Source organism: Atractosteus spatula, chromosome 3 (genome assembly GCF_055471065.1).
Source record: "Atractosteus spatula isolate fAtrSpa1 chromosome 3, fAtrSpa1.hap1, whole genome shotgun sequence".
In the NCBI taxonomy this organism is placed as follows: Eukaryota; Metazoa; Chordata; class Actinopteri; order Semionotiformes; family Lepisosteidae; genus Atractosteus; species Atractosteus spatula.
Genome location: NC_142708.1, coordinates 35,694,372 through 35,709,849, shown reverse-complemented (window position 1 = coordinate 35,709,849; position 15,478 = coordinate 35,694,372). Strand labels below are relative to the sequence as shown.

The 15,478-nt window shown below is 35.3% G+C and overlaps 1 protein-coding gene across 1 annotated transcript in view; it reads right to left on the bottom strand.

Moving 5' to 3' along the window:
• The window catches only part of itga2.2 (integrin, alpha 2 (CD49B, alpha 2 subunit of VLA-2 receptor), tandem duplicate 2), a 58,031-nt gene extending 54,709 nt beyond the window's left edge, over positions 1-3,322 (bottom strand). Inside the window, exon 1 of the mRNA XM_088910297.1 lies at positions 3,157-3,322. Within this exon, the coding sequence (XP_088766423.1) occupies positions 3,157-3,229 (73 nt within the window). The 5' untranslated portion in view covers positions 3,230-3,322. The remainder of the gene's footprint in view (positions 1-3,156) is intronic.
• Positions 3,323-15,478: the final 12,156 nt, after the last annotated feature.

The window sequence follows — 15,478 nt, the reverse complement described above, 5'->3', positions numbered from 1 at the left end:
AAACAATCCGATTCGAGAGGCGAGATCGCGGTCAATGAGAGGAAGGAAGGTCGAAATCCAAGACAGAAAGCGGAGGCAAACAATCCAAGTCGAGAGGCGAGATCGTGGTCGAAGGGAGAAGGTAGGTTGAAATCCAGAACAAACACAGGTGGCAAACAATCCGAATCGAGAGGCGAGGTAAGAGGTCAAAAGGCAAAAGGGGTAGTCCAAAATCCAGAGTGACACAAGGTTTAGGAATCGCAGGGTAGAGCACTCTGGGAGTTAACTCAATACCGAGCAGGGGGAAGCAGGTTAGGATGGTTTAAATAGCGCTGCTCGCAAGGTAGCGTGTGCTGATGGATTAACAAGTGCGGCGGCGCTTGTTATTATTATTAACCTGCTGCTGGTACTGGTTAGTTCTTTTGCGAGATGATCTCTGCTGGCTGGTGGTCATGACACGGAGTTTATACAGATGGTGCTAGAATGATGAAAAGCCGACACAGCGGTGTAGTTGCACGAATTAGAGAGTTTGCTCCAGATATGAAGTAGACGCACTGCAGCATCCACCGCAAGGCCTTGGCCGTCAAGAAAATGCCAGAGGATTTGAAATCTGTTAGATTCTATTGTAAATTGTATCAAGGCTCGACCAATGAATTCACATCTGGTTTGCTCGACTAAACAGGCTCACCCCTCTCGCTGAAATGGTGCTTTTTTATCATTTATTTTTAATTGTTGTTGTTCCTGTTGTCATTCTGTAAAGCCCTTTGAGAAGCCACCTTTGAAGGTGCTATAATCAAATAAAGTTTATAGATGCTTTGGTTTGATCAGGGGTTGTACTTGGTCCAAAAGTTTCAGAACAACTGTCCTATGCTATTTAATCTTTGCTGACTGCCCTGTCTTTCTCACACCCAAAGAAGGCTCAACAGCCACAACATTGTGTTTTCTGTCTTCTCTATTCAGTATGGAATAAACCTATTACTTGATCCTTTACATATACAGTATACAAGTCAGAAATTCAATAGGCAAACATTTTAGCATTTCTATTTATTAACATTCCCAGAGAAAAAATATGCAAGGATATACAGTAACTTATAGCCTCGCACTGAAGTTTATACATATACATACAGTATATGTACTCGTAATTCTGTTATTAACTATATAAATGCACTTAGTATGTGTGTTTAGCATATTACACCAAAAACAAAAAAATGATATTACAGGCAACTGAGAGCATATTAACACATGATCTCATTTATATTCTGCCAGAAAGGAGAGGTTGTTAAGTGTAGGTGTCCTCTATTTTTATTAAATAGTAGCTCAATTAACTGATTTACAAATATCTGTAACCACAAAGTGTAAAATAGACACATGATTTCTTAATGAATGTGACATTTTCCATTTCAACTTAGATTGCTTTAGCCAAACCTTAAAATTGCTATGATGATATAATGAATTTCATTATATCACTGGGGTTCTTTGTTGCTTTTTCATGTTAAATCAGGATACACCACAGTTACTGTATATAAAATAACTGCTGATGTGACATCTTATCTTTATAAGCTGCCATAGTATCACTGATATCAGAATTGTACATTTATTTGATTATAGCATTATAGCATTGCTAAAATGGTTCTGTGGATCCATATCATTTAGAGCTTTTGTCGGTTAGTTAACAGATTAACATAAAATTATAAAACTTGCCAGTCGGCAAGTTTTATCCATAAAACACTCCCCTATTCATATCAACATCTCATTCATACAAAATGAAGGAAAAAAAACAATTTCTAAAGTATTAGTTAATAAATTGTGCATGCATGTGACTATGATATACAGTAGTAAAGTACAGTGCTCATCTGCACGTAATACAGCCTAACTAGGCTCCTGACATCCCATGAATGAGTATTATCAAGAGTTTGCAATAAGATGTTACACAAATTAACTGCTTTCTTTGATGGTAGCAGGACAACGTCTTGATTGTTGAGGAAGTTAGGACTAACTGCTCATATACAGTCTTATAAACATAAACGTCCCTATATAGGATTTAAGGCAGTCAGTCTTACACATAAATGATTACAGTCAGACTGTTATATTATAACTTAAATTCCAGATTTATTACAAGAGGCACACCCTATCCCTGTGCCCGTACTCAGATCTAGCTTCTCTGACATAAATGTTGGTAACTTCAGTGTTGTGCGAAAGTTAAACCCATTACTGAAGTCAGAGCCCTTGGTGTTATTTTAACACTGTATTGTCATTCAAAGCTCATGTCAGATACAGTATATCACAAGTGTATTGTTTTTCAAAATAAATTCAGAATTTAGGGTGATCTACAAGGCATAATGGGTGATAATAGCAGGAACTGCAGTTCCTGGTTTACTTAGCCTAAAAACAAAATCTACATAGAACCATAATTGAACCATGAATACCACATATCTTCATAACAGTCCTTCTAATGAAACAACTGTACTTTGAATTTGGATCATTAAAAAGACTTTAGGCTAGCTAGACTTTGCCCCTCTTCTGAATTTGGCCATGATACCAGATTTAACCCATTTATTAATGCAAACAATACTTTAAGAACATTTGTTTACAAAGCATGGATTCCTGTTTAATGCATTCAAACAGAATCTCCTGCCCATCACAGTACTTTTATCACATTTCAGGATTTATCTTGCAAACTGGTTTGCTAGCAAGCCAACTCAGAAGCAATACATCAATTAGAATATTGTGCCCATCATTTAAATGATGATTTGATTAAACTCAAATTACTTCAAAATATACTATACCCTTATAAACTTTCTAAAGCCACAATTATTTTTTAGATATGATGGCTTTGGCAGTTAAATTCACTATAGACATTAATGTATCAAATGATGAAAAAATTAACAATATACATTCACTATTAATACATTTACTGTACATATGCATCAAATCTTTAAACAGGCTAACATAGCCAAGGGCAAACACGTCTGCAGATTCTTCAGATGTACTGAGGCTTAAATATTAACTACCAGTAATGTGAAACTTTATTCTGTTCAATACATGGATGTACAGTATGTTCGTTAAACAAAAGTGTGTCGTATTAAAACCTACAGTATAACGCGCTGTTTGATCATTTGATCTTTTAAAGTATTATACCATAAGAAAATGTAGAAACACGTATAAAACTTGACTTACTCAAAATTATCTGAAGAATTAATAGAATGTTTCTCCTGATTAAATCCATTCCTATAACAGCAACACTCCACATAGTGAACGAAGAAGAATCTCTGGAAAATATCCGAAAATCCAAATAGCTCAAGTGGTCGTAGCGCGTTTCCTTGCTCTATTCTTAAGCAGACTGAACTCCTACAAACTTCTTGAAGGTTCATAAACTTTAGTTGCATGTTTTCCGCTTTAGTGAGGGGGTGTGTTTTTCGTCAAAACCTAACGTCACCAACAAAGTACCACCTTGCCGATAAAGTGCTTGGGCTGTGGTTACAGCAGCATTTTTTTTCGACAGATTCAAGGAGTGGTCATTCAGTTTTAAAGACGTTCGGAATCTGTCAACACCATAAAAGGGGAAAAATGTTTTTACCTGACATATAAACTAACAATTGACAAATATTTGTAGGTGGGACAAACGTATTTTTTCTATACTGCATTATTTGTAAACTGTAATACCTAACCTTTACTTAAAAATAATAAAACGTGTGCCTTGTTATATTTGTTTACTTTCTTAAACAGTATGGAGCTTTAAATAACATTAAAATCCTGAAGACTAGAATTTAGAACGGTTGTTTTGAAAGATATAGAAGTATGCATTTCGCAAATACTTTTACTTTTCAGAGCAAACATCGATCCTTTATCTCAGTTATGAATTACTTGCAAAAATCCAGGTAAAACATAGACATAAACATTTTATACAAATATAATTTGTATACATGTCAGAAGAAAACCGTCAAAGCTATTGACTTTACATCTAGTAGTCCCTAATGATCAGCTATATTTTAAGGTGGGTAGCTGCGTCAGCATGCGGAGTCTGCAAAGAAACAAGTAATAGTTATTAAAAGAGAAGAGAGAAAACACAACGTTTCAGCTATATTTCAATAATACTTTGAATACCAAGAAGAATAAGAAAAAGCAAAACAAAAAAAAAAGTATAGCACAGCTATAAGCTATAAGAGTATACAACAGCTGGACACAGAGCGAGACGAATGAATTGTTTTAGGGATCAGAGAAATATTCGAACTACTTTCCAAGATAAAAAATGAGCATGAAGAGTTCCTGCAAAATGGTAAGAGACAACCGGATGAGATTAACTGAAACGAGATGTTTGAGAAAAAAGTCTTAGTGAGGACATCATCTAACAATAGATTGTAAAACGCTGAAGAAGACTGCATATTTATGTACTGTATGTATATGGCTATTAACTGCAAATTACTGTACAACACCAATTCATAGAATTACAAAATGTGTAAAAGCATAAAACTAAAGAGGAGCTCCCAGAATGAAAACTTTATATAGGCTTTGGGGAATATATTGAAAGTTTTTTTGAGTAATAATAAAAGGTTCATTGTTTCTGAATAATTGTAACAGCCAATGAACATAATTGGCTATTGTAATATATGGGAAATCCAAAAGATTAAAACAACTTTCTGATATTATTAATACATGAGAAGTTTCCCTTGTAATTTATTATTTGTATCAACCAAAAAATTATGCTTAAATAAAATAATTAGATTACCTTAAGATGAAAGGGGTTGCTTTTTTCTTTACAACATACTAAATTGCTCTTAGATTCATAAAGTTGACTTGTCTGAGTGGATGGGCATCCTTTGTAAAAAATCACATTCCATTACATTCCATAACAAGTAAATAATTTCAAATTATTAATAGAGCTGAAACATATGCACGTTAAAGAAAAAGAAATGGATGGTGATAATGGAAATGAAATTATGTAGAACTGATCAATTGTATAAACCTGTCCAATTTGTTTTTGCAGTTCTTTTTACATTTATAGTACTGTATATCTCATGTCTTTTTTAAAGGAATGCACTGTGTGTTCTTGCATGAAGGCCTCAAGCCTTGTGAGCCACAGTCTGTTGTGTGATGCATGTTAATACATGTTTAAAAATACTGATTACTGAGTATAGTGGATCAGCAAACCTGAAGTTGGGTGGGTGGGGTAGGAATGTTCATGACTGAGACAATTTAGGAATTAAACACAACCAATGCCAATACCAATCATTATGGGTGAAACAGCCCATATGAATCAATACAGTATGTAATTTAAGAAAAACAAGTTTAAATATATATATATATAAAAATATCAGTGGATAAAGTACTTTTTTACACATTCTGGCTTTGTGTTTAAGCCTTTAATTAAAATAGTACAGCAATTACATAAGAAAGGTTACATACTGTATGATTGGAGGCCTTTTGGTCTCTCTGGCCAATTTGGTAGATAGTAGTTAATTGATCCCACCCAGCCATTTTTTTAAAGAAACCAGGGTATTGGCTTCAACTACTGCACATGGATAGGTAGATTATTCTCCCACGACTCTATGGGTAGAGAAGTGTCACCCGTTGTCAGTTTTAAATGGACTTCCATGTAGTTTGCACTTGTGCCCTTTGGTTCACTGTTCATTCTGAAGAAATCAGCTGGATTGACTTTGAGGATTCAGAACAGCTGCATCAGGCACCCTCATAGTCTTCATTGTTCAAGGTTAGAAAGGTTCAGTTTCATTAGCCTGTCAGTGTAAGGTCATTGTAATGTAGGGTAACTACAGTAACTGTCATTTTGATGACATAATTGGAACAAAATGTGGAAAGTAATGTACAACCTAAAGGACCGAGACTGAAAACTGCAATACACTTAGGCCTTTTAATTAACTTAAGTCTAGAATAGTGATTCTCAGTCTTGGTCTTGGATTTCCCCTTTTTCTGCTGTTTTTTGTTCCTTACCCATAGTACTAAGAAATGCCTGAAACCTATCTACTTACTTACTGGTTTACACTTCTATTTGCCCTCAGTTTCAGTTTCTAATTTATTCCAGTTAAATTAGATCATTTTCAACAACTTCAGCACACAGACCTTTATGCAGTCTCTCCTAAACTTGCTCATTAAGAATTTCCTGGGTCAGGTATTTATCCTTCTTAAATCCCTCCATCCATCCATTTAATGACTACTTTATCCAATACAGGGTTATAGGGAAGCCAGAGCCTATCCTGGCAAACAACAAATGCAAGGCAGGACACACCTCGGATGGGACACTTGTCCATTGCAGGGCAAACACAGACACAAACATGTACAAACTCACACCAGGCCCAATATTTTCCAGAAGCCAGTTTACCTACCTTAAATCCAATTGGTTATATTTCAGCTTGCACACCTGAATGTCTTGAAACTCACAGCACAGAGCACAGAGTTCATACCTATTACAAATCGTATTCAGTGTTTAAGAGCTGAAAGCTCATTTTAAAAAGAGGCGTCATGTAAAAAAGTAAAATACAGCAAATCAGCCTGAGACTTCAGAATTCAGCTAGAGCAAAAATCAGAACCAGTTTAAATCACTTGTTTTATTACTGCTTTTAAAGTCATGACTATTTTATTGTTTTTATTTGAGCTATTTTTAGTTTCTTTTGCATAGAAAAGCCAAATTTGTGTAGATTGTCATAATAGGGGAGGTTAAGTCAACAGCATTCTTTGAATTAGACTGAAGCAGTAATAGAAATTATAAGTAATATGAAAGCACAAGTAAAAGAAAGATAATGTTTACAATTACTGATAAACACCCACTTTGTATGACTAAACATGTATTAATATGACTTCTGTTTATTTACGTATTACAAAGATTACAACAGATGTTTTCAAGTCAGAATCTTGGGAAATTCTGTTCAATTATGAGAGTTGGTGTTTTGAAAGGTACTGTACACTACATTGAAACTGAATATTATTTATCAGACTTTTTCTTGTTTCATACGTTTAAAACATTCACAAATACCATTCCATTTGATGACCTTGTACGGTATAGTTTATGTCCTGGAGGCTACCGAAATCAGAATCTGGTCATTTTTTGTAAGAGCACAGCAGCATTTATTTTGACCCAAAATACGCTTCTTTAAAGATTTATTGATTGAGACGAATATTTCTCTTTTTAGTTATTCTCTAATTTCCTATATGGTTAACTTAGTGTTACAAATTACTAAATTGTATTCTTTATAGTGCTAAAGATTTATGCATTGATCATTTTTAGTGAATTACGGTTAAGACAAAGTGCTTATTCTTCAATATAAAAAGTTCATTCTTATTTCATTACATTACAGTACATCAGCTATAATAGAAATATGCTGTATACTGTATATAAAGAACGTGACAAAGCAATGTTTGTAAATTGCTATTACAGAAAACATAAATTTACAGCCATGCTTGAAAAATATACTTACTTTAATACTATAGTTTTTGCTGCCTGCCTGTAGTTACATACAGTATGTGTCATCCAGAAGTGATTTGTTATTACCACACCTTATCCTGACTATGCTCTGTAATGTGAAATTTCATATGTCCTTTGAATCCTGTAGTGCATACAAGGCAAGATACAGTGTTTTGTAAAGTATTCAGACCAAACCCTTCCTATGGTGTCCCATTTTGTGAAATTACAAAACTACAAAAAAAATTTGAAACTTAATTTTTTTAATACCAGTTCAGGTTTTTAACCTGGAAAATTCTAAGGGTAAGATAAGTTACAGTAATTTTTAGCAAAACTAAAGAGATAAATACTGGAATATGTTGACAGTGTTAAGTATTCAGACCACTCAAATTATGGCTGAATATCAGTTTTTGCCCATTGTTTGCAGATTTGCTTAAGCTCTCACAAGTTGCTTGGAGATTAATGATGGACAGCATTTACAGCTTTACAGGTAATGGGGACTCCCCTCCACCACCACCAATGTGCAGCATCCACGTGGATGATGCGACGGCAGCCATAGTGCGCCAGAACGCTCACCACACACCAGCTATCAGTAGGGAGGAGAGCAGAGTGATGAAGCCAGTTCAGAGATGGAGATTATTAGTAGGCCATGATTAGTAAGGGCCAATGGGAAATTTGGCCAGGATGCCGGGGTTACACCCCTACTCTTTTCAAGAAACGCCCTGGGATTTTTAATGACCACAGAGAGTCAGGACCTCAGTTGTACGTCTCATCCGAAGGACGGCGCCTGTTTACAGTATATTGTCCCCGTCGCTATACTGGGGCATTAGAACCCACAAAGACCGCAGGGTGAGTGCTTCCTGCTGGCCCCACTAACACCTCTTCCAGCAGCAACCTTAGTTTTTCCCAGGAGGTCTCCCATACTGGTACTGACCAGGCTTACACCTGCTTAGCTTCAGTGGGTTGCCAGTTGTGAGTTGCAGGGTGATATGGCTGCTGGCAATGTGTGCCCTGTGATTGATTTGTGTCCCATCCAGGGTGTAGCTGCTTTTTGTAGACTCTAGGCCACCATAACCCTGAATTAGATCAACAGTTATTGAAATTGATGTAATTTAATTAATTGCTTTGAATTTTTGCAAGATGTCATGTGTATAAAAGTATTAATTGCTACTGTAGTAATAAAGGGAAATAATGATTGGGAATATTGTTACAGCTATAGGTGACTAGGAAGTGTCTATAAGAGTTTAGAAAGTTTGTGACACCTGGCAGTGAAAACACTTTTGGCTACAAAGCAAAGGGGATGTTTTCCAAGATGTGGGGTCCCCTGATTAAAAGCAATTGTAAAGTTTACCTTGGTATACCTGGGTAATTAAGTCATGGGTTAATGATTGTCAGTGAGCAGTACACCAAATAAAATAACATTAAGACCACAGAGTGGGACAACAAGAGGAGTAGAGATGAAAAAAGAAGGAAAGGTAGACAAGAGAAAGAGGACGAGAGGAGAGAAAGAAGGTCAGACCATAAGAAAGGAGTTGGAACTTGAAGTATGCACAAGGTGATAGACCCAACTTCATGATCATCCAAACAAAACCTGACTGGACCTAAGTATTTGAACCCTGCTAGAGCTTGCTATTCTGTGTTTTTTGGAAATTTGGGTTTCCTGGGTAAAGAATATCTCGGTTAGAGACGTCTTTCCTGCTTAGGGTCCAATTTAGAATAGGGAGATAGGCTCCCACTTATATTGTGTCATCCGGGGTGCAGAGAGAGTGATTTGGCTTATTTGGCCTCTGTACAGTATGCAAGAGTTTCAGAGTTTCATATTTATTAGAAGACTGGGGGTATTTCTAGGTGATTAGAATGTTAGGCCGCTGAAATGCCTTGTTTGTATATACTATAAACATAGTAACTTGTGTGTTATATGTTTAGCTGTGTGTAGTATAATTTGTGTCTTGTCATTGTCGATAAACATTTGTTTAACCAAGTGTGCCTGAATTATTACTCCTCTCACTAAAGCTGTGCCAGAGAACAAAGGTGTCTCTAATTATACCAACCACTTGGGTATATTCTGGAGAAATCGATTACAAGTTGTGGGTTATGAATATTTATATCACTTATTGACTAAACTGCTAGGTCAATTCCTGATTTTTCACCATTTTCATAATCCCCCATTTGTAAGGCGCCATATAAATGGCTGACCCTGTGCTCTGACCCCAAGCTTTTCTCCCTGTCTGTGTGTCTGTGTGTCTCATTTGGAGCAAGTTGTGGTATGCAAAAAGACAAATTCCTAATACAAGAAATTGTATATGGCCAATAAAGTGATCTTATCTTATAAACTATATTCTTGGGGTGCTTTATAAACAGCTTTTTATGCATTGCTTAATATTAGAATAATTTCTAAACACTGTGTCTTGGGGAATTTTTATGAGACATAGCCAGATAAGGATGTGACACAGTCAAGGTTAAGGGCTTCTGATGTACATTCCCGAAACCATGACATAATTGTATATAGTCTTAAAATGCTCAGACAATATGTAAATGTAAAATGTGAATAATAAGTTCTTCATCTCACATCCCTGTTTATGAAATGGAATGATTCCCTTAAACAAGCAAGCCTTGAGGTTTCTTTGGTTATATTAAGTGTACATGCTTCTTTCATGGTTGTTCGTGTAGCCTGTGTCTACTTACAGTAGACAAAATACTTTTAAACAAGACAGGTCTTGAAGAACAGGGTGTACACACAAGCCAAACCAAGTGTCTCTGAAAGTTAAACTTGAAATTGTGTCTATCCCAAGACAGGGTTACCATATTAAACGTTCAAGAAACAGGACACTCTTGAGAGAAGTGAGAGGGGTATTTGTACCATTATCTATTACATTGCTTTATATTAATGCTACAACATATTATTTTATATGTCTAAATATAAACATATTTAAATATTTTTGAATTAAATCAATCTTTCAATCAATCAAATAAAATATGAATATTCTTTTAAAAGACAAAACAAGGTGTTTTGTGTTTGTATATGTACTGTAGGTGTTTGGGATAAAGCATGTTAACTGCTGATATTGATATTGCTGATATTCTTAGGAGTGCACTTTGTATTCATTTTATCTTATTTGGTAATGCTTGAAGAACGTTAGGACTTGGTAGGCACAAAAGCTGAGCACAGATTTTTGGACAATGTTTAGAGACTCCACTGAAACTCTAATGTTAGTGCTTTCAAATACTGCTTGCAATGCCTTAGAAATAAAAAGAAACATTCTGCTGCTGTGATAAGAATGAACAAAGTTAGAAAGGAAAATGTACTATCGGGAAGTTTAAAATGTAAAAATTGCATTTCTTATAATCCATAAACTCTATAAAATGTGCACAGCGAAATTTAATGATGAACAATGTGGATAATAAGTAATTCTAAAGATATACCACAAAAAAGAAACTTTTATTGCACAGAGCCTCCCACACAGAAAAATGTCACAATACTTCAGTTCGGTTTCATACATATCTACTTTCTGTATGACCATTTACATTATATGTTCTTATGATGTTTTTGAATGCTCATTTTTGTGCTTGGTGTTATATTATCACAGTGGCTTTACCTTGGTCATTGTTGCCAATTGTAAAATTAGAGGCCTCTGTAAAATATATATACCTGTATATATAGTTCAGGTGGGTAGCTGCGTCAGCATGCATAGGCTGCAAAGGAACAAGTAATAGGTTTATTCCATGCTGAAAAAAAAAGAAGAAAGAGAACACAACGTTTCGGCCGTGGAGCCTTCTTCAGGTGTCAGAACCTGTATATATATAGAAACTAGCATGATTGTTTTCTTTTGCATAACATTAAGAAAACAGAAGTTATAACAGTGTCATGAGTCTCATGCTCTATAGTCACTATTTCCCTTACATGGAAAGATGAGGGATTTGACCATGGTATCTTTTCTGGGACTAAACAAGCATGACCAGAGACAAAAGTTGTTTTAAATAACTTACCAAAAACAAAACAAAATGTTTTATTCTTGATTAATACACAAGAAATTAAAAAAAAATCTTAATGAAAATATCTCTGAAATCTGTGATCAGTTCAGTACATCTTATCTGTGTAGAAAATGCCCATGGTCAAATACTTTCATTTCCCTTGAAACTCATAAAATGTCTCATTATCAGTCTGTGTCTTTGGAAATCTGATAAATTAGATGTTTCTCAGCTTGGTATCTTTCCGGGAGCCATAACTATATGCCTACGGCCGTAGGCTGCATACTTTGAAGTGAGGTCTTTCCTTTCAAAGGGTGTTATGTTTCTGAATGTGCTCATAAAGTTACACTTAAGCAGGTAACCTCACACATTATTAAAAGTAACTTTCCATAACAAAAAACGTGCCTCTGACTGTCACCATTTAACATCATTTCATTCTATGAAACTCACAACTTTTTGAATGTATTTGGACTGGGAAATTATCATAAAAAATCAGCCTGATGGTATACTTAATGTCATGTATTATAGATATATTTTAATAATTGTATTATAATGTAATTGTATTTTAAATCTACAGTAATTCATACAATTATATTTTAAAGCCAAACTTTTTTTTTGGCAAACAACATTTTCCAGTGTCATAGTGGAAGTATCACATTTAAGAGTAAGAATGTCAGATTAGATGTTAAAATGCTACCTTCACTCTCATTGTTAAGTGATCTCTTTTATTGTGCGTCTCTCTGATGATATTCATGACTAATCGTTTGCATTTTCGAGTGTGAATCTTTTCAATACAGTTCGGAAATAAATGACTGGAACATTATTGTCAACATTTACTTTAAAGCATGTTATAGTTTGAGTTCAGGACCCCAATTTACAAATATTCGGCAACACTTTAGCTTTCTATGTGAGATGTACCATATAAACTGTACTGTATACTGTATACTGTAGTATGCCTGGTCATGTCTCAACATTGCCAGGCACTTAACTGTAAACAGCACAGCCCCACCTCACAAACCCTGCCAATTAGGAAAAAGCCGTACAAACATGTCCTCAGGCTTCACTTAAAAAAAATATGGTGTCAGCAATCTTTAATACCTCTGGGCAGAACAAAGTGCCTAACAGCACACAAAGCTTCTTTGGAAAGCCTCAGTGACATTCCCATGTTCATTCAGGATGAGCCAAAATTACCCTTTACACCCACCACTCTCAGAATAAACTCTTTCTCCGTGATCAAAGAAATTAAGCTTTTTAAATTTCATCTCCCACTAAAATACATTGCGTCCTGTGAAAAACAATTTTAAGGGCAACAAGAAGTTTAGTTCTAGCTTAAAAGGTAAGCACATTGGAAAAATACATTTCATTCTGGTTTCGTAAAGTAGAAGCATTTTTATTACTTATTTTTGTATTATTAAGAAAATCAATTAACAGCAATTTAATGGTATTCAATTCTGTAGAATTTAGCCTTATTTGTGATTCAGTAGTTGCTTAATGGGTGGTATCATTCTGAAGAGATTTAGGAATATTGTCTTGGGATTTCTATTGATAAAGCATAATTCTTAAAATCAGTCTCATATTGTTTGCTAGGTGTTTGAAACAGGCTTGTGTATTATGGGTTATTCTTTTCACAAACCACTATTAAATTTGAATCTTAAAAAGAGAAAGACTTCACTTCATAGTTGATGTACTGTACTTACAGTAGTTACACCAAGCATGTTGACTTAGTCACTGCTGATATTGTCTTCTTAGAATTGCTCATTGTATTAATTTACTACACATGTACATATCATAAGTAAATTTAAATTCACTCCTGAGACAAATTTAAATGCAAGCAATTTTGCATTTTTTGTTTAAATTTAGTATTCAGCGATCGATAGATGCTAGGTTCTTAAGTGCTCTGATAATCTCAGATTTGTTCATTTTTATCAAGGTTTTGAACAGATGCAACCCTTACTTTAATGAAACATAAACAGACTTCCTTTGTCATTGACAGAAAGTAGATTTAGGCAGTGTCCTGTGGAGCAGATGTTTGTTTCTGATGTTCAATACCTCAGAGGAAATGCGGTGCTAAAAGCTGCTCACAGCAGGCATTAGCACAAGTTAGGGTCCTCTCTATTTGACCCCCACACAAGAAGACAGACTGCCCTTAGGGGAAGGCACCAGAGGCTAAGCAGAGCTCAGCAAGTAGCACCCCTAAATTAACCTCAGTACTTCCGCTGACAAAAGAACTGCTGTTCACTCATGTGCACCAATACCTCTAATGTGTAATGCGGTATTTCCTACAATTACCAAGCATTTTGGATGGGAGAAGAGAAGCATTTATTTATTGAACCTAGTGAAGTCCAAGCTATTTACATAGCTGAGGGATTGGAACAAGCACAGAGTCTTGGTGCAGCTGTTGAATTTGTTTCATTTTTTTAATTTCCAGTTTTGTGCTCAGTGACCAAATCAAGCTGTTAACCAGCCCAAAAACCACAGTTAGAAATTATTAAAATTCAAATATGTTGGTAACCTAAAAAGAGCCACAGACATTGTAAATAAATCTGTTACTCCTTATAGTTACTCTTTCAGTACGATATTGTGAAAATTATTAATAATTAATATCTGACAAACAGTAGCTGCAGGTGGTGCTAGATTCAGAAATAAATTTCAAAAGCACTTGCTGACAAGTGCTTTATGTTGTAACAGATCCTAGATGTCTATGGATATTTGTGATATTTATATTTATAACATAATTAACTCAACAGCAATAATAGTCAATTATAATCTTAAATACACAGTATACATCAAATACATAATAGGTCATATACTGTATATATATTCATAAATATATAAAATATAAAATATATAGACATTGTCTCTTTGATTTCATCTTGTAAGAGAGTTTACAGACTATATTCTCTATTGTATATAATGTGCCAAAATTGAAAATACAGAAAATGTTTCTTTGTGTAAAATATATATGAGCATTTAATGAAACATGCTGTGTCATTAAAATCCAATCTGTTTTGTATTAGATACACTTACATTTTTTTGAACAGGCACAACACAGATAGATTCATCATCCCGATTAACATTTGTCATTAAAAGAGGGTCTATTGTAAAAATCATTGGCTAGTAACATGTGTATTCGCTTTCATAAACAATACAAGCTGTATTGTACATCTGGGCATATATGTCATATATAGGTTCAGGTGGGTAGCTGCGTCAGCATGCGTAGGCTGCAAAGGAACAAGTAATAGGTTTATTCCATGCTGAAAAAAAGAAGAAAGAGAACACAACGTTTCGGCCGTGGAGCCTTCTTCAGGTGTGAGCTTATATATATACAGTATGTCATATATATATAATTTCAGATGCTTTCCCATTCCTCTAACAGAGACTGGATAAGCATGTGTCTGTTCAGTGGTCTCTGATACCTGAGATTATCATCTCAACTAATCCCACAGATTTTCAAGTCTGGCAAGCAGAGCATCCAAGGCATAATGTTCACACTCCCCTCTACCGAAATAGCCATTGTTACACAAACAGCATGAGGATGTGTGTTGTCCTGCTGGGATGTCAGTATGAGCTTGCTGGGAAGGCAGCAGGTAGGGTCCCAGGACTTGATAAATGCAGTCCTTTTGCCATCAATCAAGACAACTGAAGTTGAAGTTATGTAGTTTCAAGGCAGTCCTGCCAAGTACATCTATCACAGACTGAAGCGAATTCCCTGATATGGTTGGGAAGTTGTACACAACAATTACCATATTATTCTGCAAGTCTGAACCACACTTGCTGACATTTATAAGGATTTCCTATACAACACTACAGGCACTGATAAGGATTTGACTCATTTGCTCACACCACCTCATGCAGGTGGTGCATTTCTGATGCAGGGGGATTTCCAGTGCAAAATCTTTGTTGTAGCGTGATGATGAGTTGTTCTGTAGGAAAAATGATCCAAAGAGGAAAAAATAGATTTGACATTTACAATTTCTAAGGTTTGAGGTTATAAAGCACGTTAGTGCACATCAATTACAGGCTCACGTGATAGTTAATGATTTCTTCAAACAATTCCAGTCTGGTTTTTGCTCTAATCATACTACTGAGGCTGCTCTTGTCAGGTTAGTGACTTGGGAG